Source organism: Aspergillus ochraceoroseus (genome assembly GCF_002846915.1).
Source record: "Aspergillus ochraceoroseus IBT 24754 chromosome Unknown P175scaffold_3, whole genome shotgun sequence".
Lineage (NCBI taxonomy): Eukaryota > Fungi > Ascomycota > Eurotiomycetes > Eurotiales > Aspergillaceae > Aspergillus > Aspergillus ochraceoroseus.
In genome coordinates this window covers 636764-653481 of record NW_024468478.1, presented here as the reverse complement: position 1 = coordinate 653481, position 16718 = coordinate 636764, and the positions used below count along the sequence as shown (strand labels likewise).

General features: G+C 49.0%; 7 protein-coding genes across 7 annotated transcripts; 3 read left to right on the top strand and 4 right to left on the bottom strand.

Moving 5' to 3' along the window:
- Positions 1–84: 84 nt before the first annotated feature.
- P175DRAFT_0500365 (uncharacterized protein) lies at positions 85–432 on the top strand. Its single transcript, XM_040896942.1, has one exon. The coding sequence runs from the start codon at positions 183–185 to the stop codon at positions 357–359; it is 177 nt and encodes a 58-aa protein (XP_040752869.1). The 5' UTR covers positions 85–182; the 3' UTR covers positions 360–432.
- Positions 433–484: 52 nt separating this feature from the next.
- P175DRAFT_0530983 (uncharacterized protein) lies at positions 485–1225 on the top strand (the record flags this gene model as incomplete). Its single annotated transcript, XM_040899830.1, has 1 exon — positions 485–1225. The coding sequence occupies one exon, from the start codon at positions 485–487 to the stop codon at positions 1223–1225; it is 741 nt and encodes a 246-aa protein (XP_040752868.1).
- A 302-nt stretch (positions 1226–1527) lies between these two features.
- Positions 1528–3644, bottom strand: spb4 (ATP-dependent RNA helicase SPB4; the record flags this gene model as incomplete). The annotated part of the gene is made up of 3 exons (XM_040894616.1): positions 1528–2717; positions 2775–3287; positions 3310–3644. 3 exons carry the CDS (start codon positions 3642–3644, stop codon positions 1601–1603), a joined length of 1965 nt encoding a protein of 654 aa, XP_040752867.1. The 3' UTR covers positions 1528–1600.
- A 576-nt stretch (positions 3645–4220) lies between these two features.
- P175DRAFT_0456093 (uncharacterized protein) lies at positions 4221–5929 on the top strand. Its single transcript, XM_040894615.1, has 2 exons — positions 4221–4435; positions 4484–5929. The coding sequence occupies exons 1-2, from the start codon at positions 4245–4247 to the stop codon at positions 5439–5441; spliced, it is 1149 nt and encodes a 382-aa protein (XP_040752866.1). The 5' UTR covers positions 4221–4244; the 3' UTR covers positions 5442–5929.
- Positions 5930–6566: 637 nt separating this feature from the next.
- P175DRAFT_0508463 (Sds3 domain-containing protein) lies at positions 6567–8173 on the bottom strand (the record flags this gene model as incomplete). The annotated part of the gene is made up of 2 exons (XM_040898353.1): positions 6567–7652; positions 7736–8173. The coding sequence occupies 2 exons, from the start codon at positions 8171–8173 to the stop codon at positions 6567–6569; spliced, it is 1524 nt and encodes a 507-aa protein (XP_040752865.1).
- Positions 8174–8778: 605 nt separating this feature from the next.
- On the bottom strand, positions 8779–11253 carry P175DRAFT_0522753 (uncharacterized protein). Its single transcript, XM_040899281.1, has 2 exons — positions 10111–11253; positions 8779–10015 (listed from the first exon to the last, which is right to left on the bottom strand). The coding sequence occupies exons 1-2, from the start codon at positions 10874–10876 to the stop codon at positions 8958–8960; spliced, it is 1824 nt and encodes a 607-aa protein (XP_040752864.1). The 5' UTR covers positions 10877–11253; the 3' UTR covers positions 8779–8957.
- Positions 11254–13495: 2242 nt separating this feature from the next.
- P175DRAFT_0456084 (uncharacterized protein) lies at positions 13496–15883 on the bottom strand. Its single transcript, XM_040894614.1, has 4 exons — positions 15302–15883; positions 14460–15243; positions 14359–14437; positions 13496–14176 (listed from the first exon to the last, which is right to left on the bottom strand). The coding sequence occupies exons 1-4, from the start codon at positions 15430–15432 to the stop codon at positions 13686–13688; spliced, it is 1485 nt and encodes a 494-aa protein (XP_040752863.1). The 5' UTR covers positions 15433–15883; the 3' UTR covers positions 13496–13685.
- Positions 15884–16718: the final 835 nt, after the last annotated feature.

The following is a 16718-nucleotide window of genomic DNA, read 5'->3' as shown; positions in this document are numbered from 1 at the left end:
AAGATGGAGGAGTCTCTGAACTAATCCAGATGAAATAATTAGATAGGTAGACAAGAACAAAGAAGTTTTGTCTGTGACTTACAGCTCTCTTTAGCCAAGAGGGCTTTCTTTGGTCTCATAAGAAGCTCTACGATTCCTCACTCTTTTGAAACACTCCTTAGACCAACATCTCAGTCTCCGCCATGTCAACAAAGAATACAGTCGCTGTCATTCTGCCAGAAACTATGCAAAAGGAGTGGCCTTTCCAAGCAGGATATATATCCTACATTTACTTCTTCTTCTCTTTGCTCTCATCGTTACCATCCTTCCATCTCTACCTGCGTCTCTCTCTTCCAAATTACTCTCCGCTGCGCCAATAACAGTACATACACCTTACCCAGCCCTAAGAAAACTTCAAGACGGGAATCACCTCCCCTTGTCCCCTCCCAAAAAGCCAACCAACATACTAATCGGAAGGAAGAAAACAGGAAGAGCAAGCAAAAGAATGTGTTATTATAAACCCAACCAACCTCCCTGCACCTGCTCATTCCTCCAACTCATCCAACCTTGCTCCAATGTTCGAATTTACCCGGCCCCGTCCCCAACGCAAAACCCACACCCACTGATCAGGGTATGCACCAATCGGTATATTGCAAGGGGCGTCGGGCAGCGATTCTGCGCCCAGTGTTCTGCTGCTCCCGCTTCCACGACGAGTTGGTTCGGGGTTGCGCGAGGAAATACGAATAGCGCGGAAAATGCACCTGCTGAGTTCCTCAAGACCCGTACAAGGACAGATATGGATCCGAGTCTGGGTGTTGAAATCGGCAAGGGGAAAGGGAGAATGGCTAATACTACTACTACTACTACTACTACTACTACCTGTAATACTGGGTTCTCGCCGCTGCCGTCGACTCGCTATACGAGTGGAACGCAGATCCAGAGAAAGATCCAGAGTATGCTTTCCCGGCCTACTCGGATGGCGTCGCCGTTGAGTTCGTCGGTTCTTGCGGCTGAGTCGGGGGGGGGGACTTCGCCGCAAACGCGAATGGCGACGGAGACGGAGGGAGCACCGTGTGCTAGGAAGGGGTCAATCGCGCATATGCTATCTGGGGAGGATGTCTCGGTTGAGCAGAAGGTGGGGGGGACTCATACTCTAAATGAGAGCGACAGTGGGAGTGGGGATATTGTGAAGGTGGACAGGGACGAAAGGATCGATAATGTGGTTGGGGCTGAAGATGGGCAATAATAACTTGAGAGGGTAATGGAGAAAGGTCTGAGATAATACTTATGAAAATATCCCCTTAGTATGCGCATAGAATACTTTTGAGCTTAGGGCAAGAGGAATAATTGTTCTTGAGTTTCTCAGGGCTAATTAATGGATTAGACTGGCATTGAGATAGCCCGTGTATTAAACTAAACTATGATTCATTAGAATGAAGGGTGCTTTATCCTATATCTCTACACAAAAAGTTCTACATTGATGCGTTTATATCAGTGTTTGAACAAAGCTCTCTGGAAAGAAAGACATCTACTGGGATGCAGAAGACTGATAAAACCAGGGTTATATGAGGGAGGGTATTCGTCATATCTATATCCAGTATGTATAAATTATTTAGAAGGCTCAATCGAATCCTTGAAACTCCTCCTCGCCATCGGAGGCTGCTGCTGTCCCAGCTTTGGCCGCTGCACGTTTGAGCCGCCATTGTTCCTCGTTTTTTACCCGAATCTGTTCCACCATGTCCTCCGTTTCTAGGGCCTTTTGTTTCTCTTCGTCGGTCATCTTCTCCCATCTCTTCCTCTCTTGGCGCACATGCTTTTTCTCTCTGCGTGCTACTTTCTTGTTTCTATTTTCGAGGTTATTGCTCCAGGCAACGCTATCGTTGGGTCGCTTCTTAGATGAGTCCTGAGTAGCACCAGACTCCGCAGCCTCTTGGAGAACTTCCAGGCGGCGTTTTTCACGCTGCTTATCTTTATATGTATATGTATCCCAGTCCATGTCGACGCCAAGTGTTCGATCTCCGGAGAAGTTCCTCAATTCAGGCATCTTTGGTAGTTTCAACAAGCCCCAGGATTTCCCGAGACCTTCCCAGTCCAAGTCTGCTACCCGGAATATGCTACTTGCCTGATGCTTGCTGTAGCTCCTTAGCCAGCTGACGAATGCCTTCTGGCCTCTGTCATGGAGCGCACGGTCCGCCCGTACAGCTTTCCGGACGATCTCGGTCGCAGCGCTGGCGTCGGAGTCGGAAAAGTGAATCGGTTGAGGATATGGCGCGACTGGAGTTTTGCGGACTTCCAGGAAGGCAACATAATCCTCTTCTCTGCCGGGGTGCAAAACCACTATACTCAGACCTCTGCGTCCTGCTCTTCCAGCACGACCGCATCGATGAATGAAAGTTTTTGGGTCTGAAGGGGGGTCAATCTGGACCACGAGGTCGACTGATGGGATATCTAACCCACGGGATGCAACGTCGGTTGTGAGGAGGATAGCTGGTGTGTGGGCATTGACGAAGCGGTTGAAGTTCTTTTGGCGCACATTTGCTTGATGCTTACCGTGAAGCGGGATTAATTGGAAATCATCACCCAGTATTAATGGCAATGTCGCTGATAGGTAATCAACTCCAGAGCACGTTGACACAAAGAATATCGTCTTCAGGGGAGTTGGCTGAACGGTGTTCAGGATTTGCTTGAGAGCAGGGAATTTGTGGGTTGGAGGAACTGTTAGATATGTCATTTGAAGGCTAAATTTGATATTAGCATTGACATCCCAAACACAGAGCATGATAGATGCAACCAACCTGGCGGGGGTGCGTTTATCGTCGACACCTGATGCACCTTTGACTTTCACCACCACTTTGACGGGATTACGCAGGCCAACGCGAACGATCTGGTCAACAGCTTCGCTCACGCTAGCGCTGAACAAACCAGTTCGCCTTTGCTTAGGGAGCCTACGCAGAATGCTTTGCAATGTCTCTTTGAATCCAAGATCCAATAATCTATCCGCCTCATCCAAGACGAGCATTTCGAATGAGGACTGCGGACAATGCACATGGGGCGAAGAGAGTAGCTCTAGGAGTCTTCCTGGAGTGCCCACTAGCAAATTCGGCGATCGCTTCAAAAAGCTGCTCAGGTCCTCTGCGGGGGAGGTAGAGCCTCCGAGGAGTAGCTGGGGAACGACCTTAAGAACTGAGGATGATTGTTTTGGGCGGGGAGCGGCGTCGTCCTCGTCGTCGGGGTTAAGAAGGGCGGCAGAAGGAGGATGAAAGGCAAGTAAGGACGAGAGTACGTTGTAAATCTGTGAGGCAAGTTCTCTGATCGAGTATTAGCACATACTTTTTATTTATATTTATATATATAGGGTATCGCGAAAAGAAATACCTTGTCGGAGAAATTATAATAGCACCTACATGGTGCTTCTTGATCGGCTCTTCCAAGCGCAGCAATTTCTCTACAACAGGGATCAAAAAAGACAGAGTCTTTCCACTTCCTGTTACTGCTTCAACGACAACATCCTTATGCGCCATGAAAAGAGGAATGGCTGATGCTTGAACCGGCGTCATGCGCGTGAAGCCCATGGAGGAGACGGCATCTAGAACCCATTCTGATAGTGAGGGGTTCACAGCATCCCAGGCTCGGGATGAGGTGCCTGGAGGGGGTTTTGGAGCCATAGTAGGAAATAACAACCTCCCTTTACCCTTTTTTTTCCTCCGTTTTCTTTTATTTTTGCGTAAATGGATGGCCTCTTTTCAAGGATGGGAAATTTTTCCTTATCGAAATATTTCTGATTAGATATGGCGGGCGGTGAGATTCTGCCGGCTTGTTTTTGCTGCGGACTTTTTGTGGCACGTGATCGATACCGGATTTGGCGGAAGAAAAAAGAAGTGCTTTTGATGGGCTGAAATTTTAAATATTGCGATGATAAGCAGAGAAAACATCTTAGTTAATTCGTTCTGGCACAGTCATACTCACACAAAGACAGGATCCCCCGTTCTGACATCTGATTTGCTCTGTTCATCTGGGATCTGACGGGAGGACCAGCATGCGCGGCCGTGTCTCTGCCTGGTGCCTCTACCCATAAACTTGGTTCATCTCTCGGTCTACCTTACCTTCTTTTTTGTGTCGCAAGACATTTGCCCATCATTTCGTCCTCCGAGCCTTATTATTCCTTCACTTCTGGCGTTGTTGCCTCTAGTTGGTTTAGCAAACGCCCTTTGTCTAGGCTGACCCTCGCTGCGGTCCTTCCGCCCTTCTCCGTGAGATCTATCGGGATGTCTTCCTCACGAAATGTAGATGCTGTCCCAGCAACTCCTCGAGTCATTTCTCCATCGCCGACTCCCTCGGAAGGTAGATCATCATCGAGATCACAAGATGGCTATTCCGCACCTACAACACGGTCCGCTGCTCGACGACAACAACGTCTTGGTGAGGTCGTGGAAAAGGCTCAAAACGGGATAACGGAGTTGGATTCAAAGGGCACACCTCTACAATCTGGCAGCCCGAATGGCAGTGCCACCCCAGCACGACATCGCACGCGGAAGTCGAAACCAAAAGTCTCTTCAGCTGCAGAAGAAGCAACCCCAGCAACCACCTCAGCGCCACAAACAAACGGCCACACAGTGCAGTCGAACGGCTATCTCTCCCCGCTGGCGAGGGCAGACGGTGGTCGACATGCCATATCTCGATCCCCCTCTCCTCTGGGGCTGATTCCTCTCCACACCCGTTATCGCAACTTTATTCACCGCCATGAAATCCCGCGCAAACTGCTTCATGTGTCTATTGGGTTCCTAACGCTTCACTTATACAGTCGCGGAGTTCAGACACACCAGATCACACCCTGGCTGTTCGGGGCTCTCGTTCCCATCGCCACAACAGACCTGATCCGACACCGATCGGAGACGGTTAATAAATTCTATATCCGCTGCGTGGGTGCTCTTATGCGAGAAACAGAGGTATCCGGCTACAACGGCGTGATCTGGTACCTGGTGGGCGCGTACTCCGTCCTCCGATTCTTCCCCAAGGATGTCGGCGTGATGGGCGTCCTCCTCCTTTCTTGGTGTGATACTGCAGCCTCCACCTTTGGCCGTCTGTACGGCCGCTACACCTTCAACCTCCGCAAGGGCAAGAGCTTCGCCGGCACTCTGAGCGCGTGGCTTGTTGGCGTTGTCACGGCTGCCGCCTTCTGGGGCTTCTTTGTCCCTTACATCGGGACCTTCCCCAACGACCCGGAGGGTGCATTCATGTTCACGGGTCGCCTCAATCTCCTGCCAGACCCCGTCAAGGGTCTTCTCGGCTGGACAGCAGACACGGTCATTTCGGGACCGCTTGCACTCGGTGTGATGAGTGTCGTCTCTGGAATTGTTGCAGCGGGCAGTGAATTCATAGATCTCTTCGGGTGGGATGATAACTTCACGATCCCCGTTCTAAGCGGGATTGGACTATGGGGGTTTTTGAAAGTTTTTGGTTGAATGAAGAGAGGTACGAGAGGCGCAATAGAACAACACATCATTATTCTTTTTCTTTTCTGGCCCTCTCTCTCTCTATATATTTTCTTTCTTTTTTATTCTTCTTTTTCTGTTTTTTTCTCTGCCTACCTCATGCATACCTTATATATATATATATATATATATATATACCTATATGGCTTGCGTTCTTGCTCGCAACATTCAATGCTAATACCACCCCAACCTCTCCACTCCTAGTACTAGGGTACTGCTACTTACCTTGGTTTTCTCCATCTATCAATCAACCTATCTATCGCTCTAGCTATCCATGCATCTTGACGCCTTACTACCTTTCATTCAACCCTACCCAACCGATAATCGAATCCACCTCTTCTCGTTGAAAAAGATTACCCAGTATTCCATTGCTGTATTACTTACTATAGAGAAGAGACCCAGCTTTAGCTTGGAAATACGAATATAGATAGATAGATAGACAGAGTAGAGAACAGTAGAGAACAGTAATAAATACCTAGGTATGCTAATTAGCTACTAGTCGTACTAAGCCATGTTGTTATAAACAGAGAAAGCAAAGAGACCGGTACAGAGTACAGTATATATATATAGCTTATGAACGAACCATCCATCCGGCAAACCAACCTAATACCTCAGTTACCAAGTGAAAGCTTTATCTAGAATACCGGCAGACAAGCTGGAATCCGGAGAGAGATAGAAGGGTCTATCTAGCATGCAAATATATAAGTGTAAGGGCAATGAATCTGTATTTAGTAGCTTAACGGCGGCTCTGGACTGAATATGCCGCGTTTGTAATGCTGTCGTGGATGGTGGGTGGTAAGAATTGTCTGCGCGATTGGTCGTAAGTAGGAAGGTAGTAGGCAGGCAGGCGATGCGTCCATAACATGTAAACTATAAGAAGCGAAGGAAATATTATGGCATGGTGGGGAAAGTATGTAGAAGCCTAGAAGGAGAAGAAAAAAAAAAATGAAATTGACAAGTGAAGGCAAAATTATGGTCCAATTAATTTATGCGCCAATTCAACCCCAAAACGCCCATTGGTGTGTGTATCATATCATATCAGCCTGCTTACCCCCCCCAAACTAACGCCAGAAGAAGTGACGAAAAACCGAATTTTTAGCCAGTTCTTGTCTTCTTTGTGCGCTCGTGGCTTTCTCCGATATCCTTCCTTAGCGGATATAGATGCATGCCCATTTCTGTGGGGAAGGCTGGGTGTAGGAGATTGAATCGGTTAGGGGTTTGCGGAACTCCGTCTACTTCTGACGGCACGGGGTCAACTAGAAGATGGACGAGACCCTTATCGACATGACCTTGGGGTTTGTTGTGCAATCTATCCATACGAGCCCAGTCATCGTCCACTTCCTCGTTCATCAGGGGAGGCAGCGGGGGAGCACCGTTGTTGCTCGGTCGGGCGTGGTAGTTGGCGAGAATGTTGTACGGGAGATTAGGACGGACTGCGGGCTTATCAGAAAGTTCAGCCAACGCATTAAGGGCGTGATTGCCGTGCGTTCGGGTTGAGCGCGTGGCATGGAAGTTTTGGCTGGCAGTTCGTGCCATATCTGTGGCTGGAGTGCCATTGTCTTCTGCCCCAGTACCGTCCAGACCAGATGCCTCATCCGCATCAGTGTTATTCCCGTTGGTTGCTGCCCCCGATGGTTGATCGGCGCGTTTGGAGGTGGAAAAGAAGTGAACTGTAGCGATATGGGCTTGGTTTGCATGTGCACCAAGTTCCTTTTCTGTGAAGAGCGAATTGATCGAGTAGGTGGGCGCGTGTTGCTGTTGGGCTATCTGAGCCTTAGCACGTTCCGCAGGAAGCGAAAAGGCCCCATCCCGCACCGGTGACCCAACCTCGTCCTCGGGCGCCTTTCTTTTCCTCTTATTAAAGTGATCGGACATGATTCCGTTGCCAAACTCATCCAGATCGACACGATGACGAGTATGACGGGTTTTGCGGTTGCCGTGAAGTCCACCGGGGCTAGCGGGATTGGTAATACTGAATTGATTGGGGTGGAGGAGGAGTGCGTTCGTGTCTGCAATATCTAATTGCTCCTTTTCTCTCATGAGACGAGCTCTTTTGCCGGATAGGGTCTGAACAAGACGCTCGCGGAGCGTGGAGGAGAGATGATTGTACTCTTCTTCGGCAAAATGAGCTCGAAAGGCATATTCGCGCTGGAATCTTTCGAGATTGTTGTTGTGACGGTGCTATATTCCCCGCCCCCCCCCAAAAAGCAAGTTCTGTTAGGGTTGGGTGCGCTAGAGCAGGAAAACGGAAAGCGAGATCTTACCACCAACATGGCCAGGTCGGCATCTTTATCCGATTTGACCTGGTTGACTTCCTGCAAAAAGCGCGCATACCACATGCCCGCCAAACTAGCCATTTCTTTTGCGAACTTACCACCCCCCACGGTGTTTTCGATCAACTGTGCAATCTCCTCAGCCGAATCCGGGATCGGGCCCGGGTTGTAAGGGTCAGCATTGTTGATCAAGGTCATGTCACACTGAAGGGCATGCAGCTGTTGGCGAAACTGGGTATCGCGGTTCTGGCTGAACGAGGCTGTGAGGTCATGCAGACGCTCTTGCAATGCGCTGCGTCGCTTGTCCCGCTTGGAGAGCGGCAAGCTGGTTAGAGGACTGGTCGAGCGGCCCCTCGAGTGCAAGCCATTAGACATGACTGGGACCCCACTCCCGGTGATAGGAGATCCTGGGGCAGGAGAGTAGGCCATGGCTCGTGTGAGCTAGCTGGCTGGCAGGCAGAAGATCGTCACGAGGAATAGGCCTGTCAAGGTGCTTTCTGTGGGAATGCGAAGAGCGAAAAGACTTTGCGGAGAGGGATGCTACAGCATGAATCGGGACTCGCTGAACATAGATCTTTCTTGAGTTAGAGGGTAGATAGAAGGAGTATACATGGAAAACAAACAGAAGTAGGCCGAGGAGGGAGGAGAGAAAGAGAGCCAACAGAAGAGGGAGAAACAGACAACCGTGAAGCAGAGAGCGACAGTCTTGCATGCCTGTTTTGGTTTAGCGGGGCGCATCCAATCTGACCGCCCAGGTGACCTCCGTCATCTCTAACCAACGCCAGCTTTGGTAACTGTAATACAGCCGATTTTTACCCGAGTACCGATTCCTAGTGTATTTTTTCTACACTACTAGTACTAGGGTTAAATCATTGTGTACAATGTACATAGTTATACTGTTATAGTTATTCGTTTCTAAAAGCTTCCCGCTAGAATATGTCTTGTTTCTAGACAGCACATAAAACAATGGAAAGAAGAAAAAAAAAAAAAAAAGAACAATCAATCCGGGTATTATTCCATGTCCAATGCCCCCCAATGATATCAATCATAAATGATAGTAATGCAGTTCATCCATGATAGGCCAGCTGTATATACCTATCCCGATGCCAAAAAAACGCCATGATGACCTCCTTTTGGTTAACTCCAAAAAAAAAAAAAACACGTAGGAGAACAGAAGGAAAGAAAATATATATAGAGGCAGAGAGAGGAGGGTTCAGTGAGACCGACGGACCACGAAAACCCCCAACTCGATCCCGTCTCTAGGCTCCATCTCTTCACCGTACGGTCGCCTTCGGATACCGTCGAGAATGTCACTGAGCAACATGGCAGATGTAACCTCTTTACCTTCCAAGAGATAATTGGTGGCAGTGTTTGGTACTGATTTGGCTGCCGGGAGACGGCGGCTATTCTGCCAGTAGAGGCTGATCACCTCCTTCATACGAGCCTTGTCTTGGTGGATATACCACTCGGTCCAGAGTTTGCGGTCAAGACGAATGCTACCCTTGCGTGCATCGACGACATCAAATCGCGATGACGACGAACTCAACTCACAGCAGAGCCGCTCGAGGTTCTCACGCATCGTGTCAAAGTCATCCATGTGAGCGACCGATGAAACTTTGCCAAGATACCGACTGATTTCAGCGGACAGTTCATTGACGACCACCAGTTGTCGAAGTAACGGATCAAGGATGGGCCCAAGGTACTGTGACTTGAAGGTTGAGGCACCCCGTCTTGTGGGGTAGATGAAGAGGAGTGAGCCGCCATCTGGTGAGAGCTCGCTCAGTCGATCCACCAAGAATGACGGCCGATGAGGGGAGAAAAGGTCTTTGTATTCTTGATATGATGATGGGGGAAGGTATCGTTCCAGAACTGAGACATGGACGCTGAAGGGGGGTACAACGGGGACAGGAAAATGCGGGGATTTTGCTTGAATAGGGCCCCGGAAGTCGTGGTAAGCGGATACTACGGCCGCGCTGGAAAAGACAGCAGTTGGCCGGAAATAATCATCTGTGGGGAAAAGGGGCCGTGGCGTGTTGGGAGGAGAATGGGGAAGATTTGAGACGTTGAATTGCTCCGGAACAGCGTGTGTGATGTTGACGTATGGGGACTGTCCATGCTGCAGGCGGTGCTGGACGGCCTGGATAATGGAGCAAAAGACACTTTCTTCACTTTGAGAGCTGGTTGATTTATCCGCTGGGCACGGGTACGGAAGCATCTGGGAAACGATCTTGACGGCTTCTCCTCGGCCATCCGAGAACGGAAGGGATGATACTACTCCAAAATTAGATATCAATATTTCCCTTCCCCCCCCCCCCCCCCCCCTAATTCTTCCTCTTTTGACATGGCTCTATTGGCCCAGGACTTACCTGTTGTTTGCACTCCATTTTCTAGCCATGAAGGGTGGTCGCAATCCATATCACCTGAGGACCTGGGGCTGCTGTCGCCAGAACTCGAGGACGATGCGTTTGATAGCCGTTCAGACGGACTACCAATGCTGTCCGAATGTCCCCTCCCCGACGTGTTGTCCATATTTGGGCCCTCGTCCATGGGCGTTGGGCCCGGCTCCCGGTTCATGGGTGATTCGAAGAGTAGCATTCCGTTTCGAGGGCTCCACGCTATACTGTGCTCGTCGTCTGAGGGTGGGGTTGGAGGGAGATTTGAAGGGTAGTCGCTTGTTTTAGACGTCGGATCCCACAAGGCTGAAGTGGATTGGGATGCTCGAGCCGCCAGCGAACTCGAGGCAGAGGAGGCAGAGGTAGAGATGCGAAGATCGGATGATGGAGACTCTATTCTTGTGGACAAACCAACCGTATCGAGGGTTGGTGGGTGTAGAGCAGCACTACTGCGGGTGAGGAACCGGGAGACTGTGGAAGGTTTGGTGAGGATCGACCCTTGTGAAGCTCGACGCTTGAGTCGGCTCGAGCCGATGAGGGATCGGGGCAGTGACGATGAGGGAAGGTTGAGGTGTAAAGAAGGTTGTTGTTCTGGTGAATGCACGACTCCCTGATGCGAAGTGCCAGCTTCTGTGGACACATCTGATGGTGAATCTGACGAGAACGGTGAACGCATGACAGAGCTATTTCGCACCGCTGAGGCAGACAGACACGGTCCATGGCACTGTGGAGAATTCATCCAGGTTGTGTCGGGGTTATATGGGCAACGAGCAGGCAACCAGGAGCAAATGGATATCCAAGAAATCTGTCGAATGGGGAGCGATAGAAAAATTTGGCGAGTGATGGATGAGGGAATGAATGCAAGGCGTCGTATTAGTAGTAGTGGCCGTCGTAGGTGATAGTCGCCGTCAGAATGCGTGAGGGGAATAGCCAGTGAGAGAAGATGGGAGGGATATATACAGCTAGGTTGTAGACTTGGTTAGAGAAATGAGAGGAGGGCAGAAAAGGTTCGAAACGGTGGGGGAAAAGGAGATTGAAGGGAAAAGGAAAGAAAGTAAGAAAGAGAGAGAGAGAAAAGGATGGAAAGGGACCGTTGAAGGGTGAGAGCAAGTGAGCAGCAGGTAAGTAAAAGTAATGACGCTGGGAAAATGAAGGTCTCAAGGGCCAGACTCTTCCAGTCTCGCAGTCTCGTTCCGGTGAACGAGTTCTAGACCAGGGACTAATCCAGGATGGATGACACGAGGACATTTCATTTCCATTTACATAGTCATTTTTTATTTCTTTCTTTATTTACGGGAGGGTCAAGGAAAAGATTGTTTTCTATATTCTCTCATATTTTCTTTCCTTCTTTCTTTCTTTCTTTCTTTCTTTCAACAAATCTTCCTAGTCAAGACTCCTGCAGCTAATCCTCCTAATCCCAACCGATGTGTCTAGACCCTCCATAGTGGCTGATCCAACGATACCGTAAACGGGAATTACACGGACCTTGACCGCCCCACTGGAAAGGAGGATCGATGGAGAAAAAAAAAATAATAATAAAATAATTGCTGGTCTGGGATAAATTACTGAGGTTATAATTAACTAGTTATTATTAGTATTGATTTGTTATTAGAATTACTTTTTTCTTCTTTTGGTTGGCTTTTTTACTGTAGGCAGGTGTGATGGTAAGGAATACTTGATTTGATGCCTTGCATACTTTGGTTCTCTAAACCTGCCACCATCGTGGATCTCATGTTTTCTTTTAATTTCTTCAATTGCAATAATAGAATACTCTGGAACTTTTTTGACTATCAATAGACGCTGGGTGGTAAGGTTGTCTGGTGACTGGAACCACCTCGGGTTGTACGGAGTACCTGAATGCTACTCGTATCACTACTCCAAGGTAGAGAGTATACGAATAATACGAATAATGCGAATAATGCGAATAATGTGTACAGGATCTGGAAAATAGTACCAACATTTTTCACACGGACCCAAAGCTATCTCATAAAACCAGGGATGCAAATTATTCCCTCTCCAATGAATATGATTCCATGCATGAAAATGAAAATGATTGACGTCGACAACTCTGGTCTCCCCTTGGTTCGCCTTCGCCGTGCAGCCAATAATCTAGCCGGTCCCCTCTAGGCCCTGCTCTGTGCTGCCGAAGCGATCCGCTTTTCTTTTCTTTTCTTTTCTTTTTCTTCCTTTCTCCGAGTCTGGATTACTGCGCAAAGATCTGCAGTTCTGAGCATCTATTTTATTGGCAGGTATTTTCCCTCGTACCTTTTCGCCTATCCAGTCCTCAATCCAGATTTGATTTCTTTCTGGTGTTGAGGCTCGACAGCCCTAATATGACGAAGAGGACGAAAAGCCCGATCAATGATGACCGACCTAGGTAACTAACTACCATGGTACGATGGTACGGGTATAGTACAGATTCTAAATAGATTAAATAAACCAATAAATGATGATCCCTTTATGCCACTTCATCACTTTCACAACTCATGGAGGAACATATCAGTCGCGTGTCCTTTTCGGGCAAGATGCAGCAAGTGCCATGCATCGGTAACTTAGGTACCTCCCAGTAGGATATACGGTTTCTTCTCCTCTTCTCGTTAATCTATTTTCCGTCTTCCATTCAAGAACGAGTTAGTCATCAATAGAAATGGAGAGAAATTAACACGCATTTCAACCTAATTAACGAGCTAATTCATTGTATCTTGGTAGATGAGATGAGCTTGATAAACCTCAAACACTTCATTCCATGGGACTCACTTCCAACTACGTACCTACTACTAGTACGAGTACTCGACTCGGGAGTTAGGTTAGTACAGAGTACAGTGCTTGACGTATACTGCTACGTAAGGTAACCCGAACCTACGGAGGACATCTTTGAGAATCGAGTATAATAGATCAAAATACCTAGTCTAGTGCTGAGGTTATAGAGTGATAGTGCCAAGTGCCAAGTAGTCGTACAGCTTGTGTATACTATAATGTAGGTATCTATGTATCTATGTACCTGTGGATGTACGTAGCATACCTAACTAAGGACCGTACCTTAAGGCAGTGTAACACCATCGCCTGAATCCCTTCAAGTCCACCAACACACTTTTCTTCTCCTCTGCCGTGTCCCCACTATGACTTGTCTCAAGTATAGAGCAGTGATGTTAAGAGTTGCCGCCCGATGTCACGGTTGTTGCCCCAATGGGATGGAACCATGCTGTGACCGTTGGGGTTGTTCGCTAGATTCCATCTCTCTTGGGTTGGGAGGGGTAGGTGGTTGACTATCCGCCCTTAAGTACAGTACCCTCCGTACTTGGCTATTTGATTCTTTATTTGAGATGGAGAGAGAGAGAGAGAGAGAGAGAGAGTGCCGAGTTATGTGGTTGAGTTATTAAGCATGGATAATTGTGGTACTAATCCGGATGCAGATATCTGAGGACCGGCACAGGTAGGCATCACCGTCTCTGCTTTTGCTCAGCCTATGACATGGGAGATGACACAATTATATCTAGGCCATATCATACGATACGCAGATGCCTTGAGCGTAGAGTCAATTTATGAAATCACTTCTCTTCCACAATTGCATCCACCTCAATCTCGACCAGCATTCTCGTATCCACGAACCCGTCCCGCACCACCAACATCGTCGCCGCTGCTCCAACACCAGGGTGGTTCTGTCGCCCCAAGACTTCTGTGAATCCCTCCCCCACCGCCGTGCAGTCCTCTGGGCGACTGACAAACATTCTCACCCGCACCACGTTCTCCGCCCCCTTGCCGCCGAGGGCTTGCACTGCCTTGATACATTCCTGAAGCGCCACGCGCGTCTGCTGCCGTGCGTCGCCTGGAAAGAGAATCTGCGGGGCATTGCTGGGTGAGGTGGGGTCGACTGCTGTGGTACCGGATACAAACACATGCTGGCCGTGGCGGACAGCTCGATAATATCCGATTCTTTCCTCGAAGGGTGACGAGGTCGAGTAGACTTGCTTCGGGGAACCGGAAGTGGGCATGATGGCTGACGTGGTCGGGATTAGGTTGATTGTGTAGATCGAGGAATCTGGGTCGCTTGAACAGGCCGTGATCGCTCTTTATCCACGCAATTGGGAATGTCTCTTAATTATATACGATAATTTTGAGCCCTGGGTGTGAGTCATCGTGGGACAAGAATCGGTTACGTAACCCTAATTTGGGTCTCGGGTCCATTCCTCTGCTCCCTATTTTCAGCCCAACTCTGGGAACCTATCAGGATAGAGTTGCTGAGTTGCACTCTGAAGGTGGCTAGGAGATAATCTGAGAGTCGGGTATATCGCCCGTACATCTCCGTTTCCTCAAGAAGTTACCGACCGGCTTCGTGAGTCACCAGCCCGCCTCGTATGAAACCTCCGTGGACGGTCATTCCGATGCAATTGCAGACATCGGTTCGCGGCGATTTTTGAATACTGTTTATGGTCCTCTGCATTCACGAGGGGCCTTTGTGTGCCGTCTGACGACACCCCAGGAACCGAGTGGGTTGGCAGAGTTTGAGATGATTCACAGCCAAAACGTAGGTTGACCTTGTACGACGTTGGTGATTGCAGGTTCTGCCTGTCTAGAGCTGTCTGGAGCTCCAAACATTGCAGGACAAGTTGCTTCACGCCATCGGTCAGCGAACATGCCCGATATTCGATGTCCGGCCAGCAATCGTCGCCCCAGAAGGGATCCTCGCGCACAGCAGCTTCCAGCGCTTCGAGCCAAAATTCAAAGCTAGGCAACCGCCTGTTGGAATTCAGTAGGCCCAGGCCAAGTAAGTGGTCTGACAACAGACATGCCACGGCCACAAAGCGAATAGTGGGCTCAGAATGCAGGACGTGCAGGACGATGCAGGCGGGGCAGCGCTCCGTCAAGTACCAATCATGCTCTTCACTGAGGATGCAATGCAGCCAAGCATACGCACTACGAGCTTCACCGCGAAAGGCGCGCTCTGATTCCGCTCCTTTATGACTCGGTAGAACACTGGTTGCAATACGAGAGGCTTGGTTATGGAGCACAAATAGGGGCAATAGGAGAGTATGGATAACGTCCCGATGCAGGCGAAATGTTTCTTGGCCCTGGACCGAACATTCATACCGGTGCGAAGAACAAAAACTGCGATTCTTCGTGGTTAGATTCAGCTGATATTTCTGTGTTTGCCAGTGCAACAAACCTAGGTGCCTCTATGCCCAACTCCTGCCGCCTCAAATTCTCCCGAATGGCCCTAAAGGCCTCATTCCTATCCAGCTTCTCACCGTCCTTTCGGGAAATGCGGAAAGGAGAAGGCGTGCTCCTGGACGACATTGTTGCGGCTGACAATTTGACCGCACCGTTGGCGAACCAAGAAAAAGGGGGGAGGGGGAGGGGTTTGATATATGAATGTGAGCCTAGATAGGGGAATGAATGATCCTGATCCCGCCAGACGTAATCTACGAGATTACAATTTGGAAGGCAACCAACTCCTAAACGAGGTGACGTTTATGACAAACGTTGTAAGATCCGCGGCCAATCAGGCAATGTAGAGCAAATAACGAAGCTTTCTCGAACAGGTGACGTTAGGGGAAGGCAGTACCACGGATTGCATGGTCTAGACAAGTTAGAGAGTGGAAGAACAAAAAAAGAAGAGACAATTGAATTGAGTGAGAACGGGATATATAGACGAAAGTAGAGGAAGAGGCGCCAAAAGGAAGAAAGAAGAGGAGCTGAAAACAGAAGCGACAATAATTTCCCTAAGATTGCTGAGAAGCCGCTTGCTTGTTGTTCACGCATGCGGGCAAAGGGGGGGAGGAGGAGGAAGGGCTTCTAATTTCCAAGTCAGGTGAGGGCCCCGTTATCCACGCAAGCCCACGTCGATCCCCTTTTAGAAACATCCACAATCTCTACAACTTAGTGGATCGATTTTCATTAATCTATTACTCGATGGTTGAAATACCCCTATTGATCTTCATTGTGTCTTGATTCTGAATCCCCAAGATGTTTCATCTCAGGTTACTACTTACTACATCAGTGGCAAAGCCAGAAAATTTGCAGCGTCCTTCATGACGAACATGCTCTCGCTTCCCGTTCCCCTCTTTCTAGGGAAGCACCGTGGACATTAGTCGAAGTTTCGCTTCCAGCAGACCGCAATGATATTTGCTGGGAGGTGGATCCAGCCAGGGTCTCGATCGGTGCCAAGAATTTCGCTCTGTTCATATTCCGAATGACGATACGGAGTACTGCTAGTATCCTAGAACCCTGCAATGGGGGGGGAAAGGGGGCGACCGACTCGCAATTGGTCCGTTGTTGCCCGGATACCTTTCTTTGCGATAAACATGATTGCGGATGGGCTTCTATCGGGAGAGTGAAGCATGAATATTGATTTCTGGCGGTGATCGGGGCTCAATTACATAGCAGACAGGCGACCCTAGGCCTGCACCAGGTGAATGAGCCCAACGACAGACAGGCTTGACTTTCCTCTCGGCTGCCAGCAATATCGCATCTTTACAGGGCTGAAGATTGGGTTGCTGTCTCGGATCTATATTTTTCCACACTATTGTTTCTATTCTTGGCGGAGGGCCCCGAGGCCCTACCAATAATGACAACTCCCGAGA

Coding starts and splice junctions, on each gene's coding strand:
- P175DRAFT_0456093 (XM_040894615.1), top strand. CDS start 4,245: ATGTCTTCCTCACGAAATGTAGATGCTGTCCCAGCAACTCCTCGAGTC. Junction 4,436..4,483: donor GCTCAAAACGGGATAACGGA/GTTGGATTCAAA, acceptor CCCGAATGGCAG/TGCCACCCCAGCACGACATC.
- P175DRAFT_0500365 (XM_040896942.1), top strand. CDS start 183: ATGTCAACAAAGAATACAGTCGCTGTCATTCTGCCAGAAACTATGCAA.
- P175DRAFT_0456084 (XM_040894614.1), bottom strand. CDS start 15,432: ATGTCGTCCAGGAGCACGCCTTCTCCTTTCCGCATTTCCCGAAAGGAC. Junction 15,244..15,301: donor TTGGGCATAGAGGCACCTAG/GTTTGTTGCACT, acceptor GAAGAATCGCAG/TTTTTGTTCTTCGCACCGGT. Junction 14,177..14,358: donor CAGCAACTCTATCCTGATAG/GTTCCCAGAGTT, acceptor CAAGCGACCCAG/ATTCCTCGATCTACACAATC.
- P175DRAFT_0522753 (XM_040899281.1), bottom strand. CDS start 10,876: ATGAATTCTCCACAGTGCCATGGACCGTGTCTGTCTGCCTCAGCGGTG. Junction 10,016..10,110: donor AAATGGAGTGCAAACAACAG/GTAAGTCCTGGG, acceptor ATTTTGGAGTAG/TATCATCCCTTCCGTTCTCG.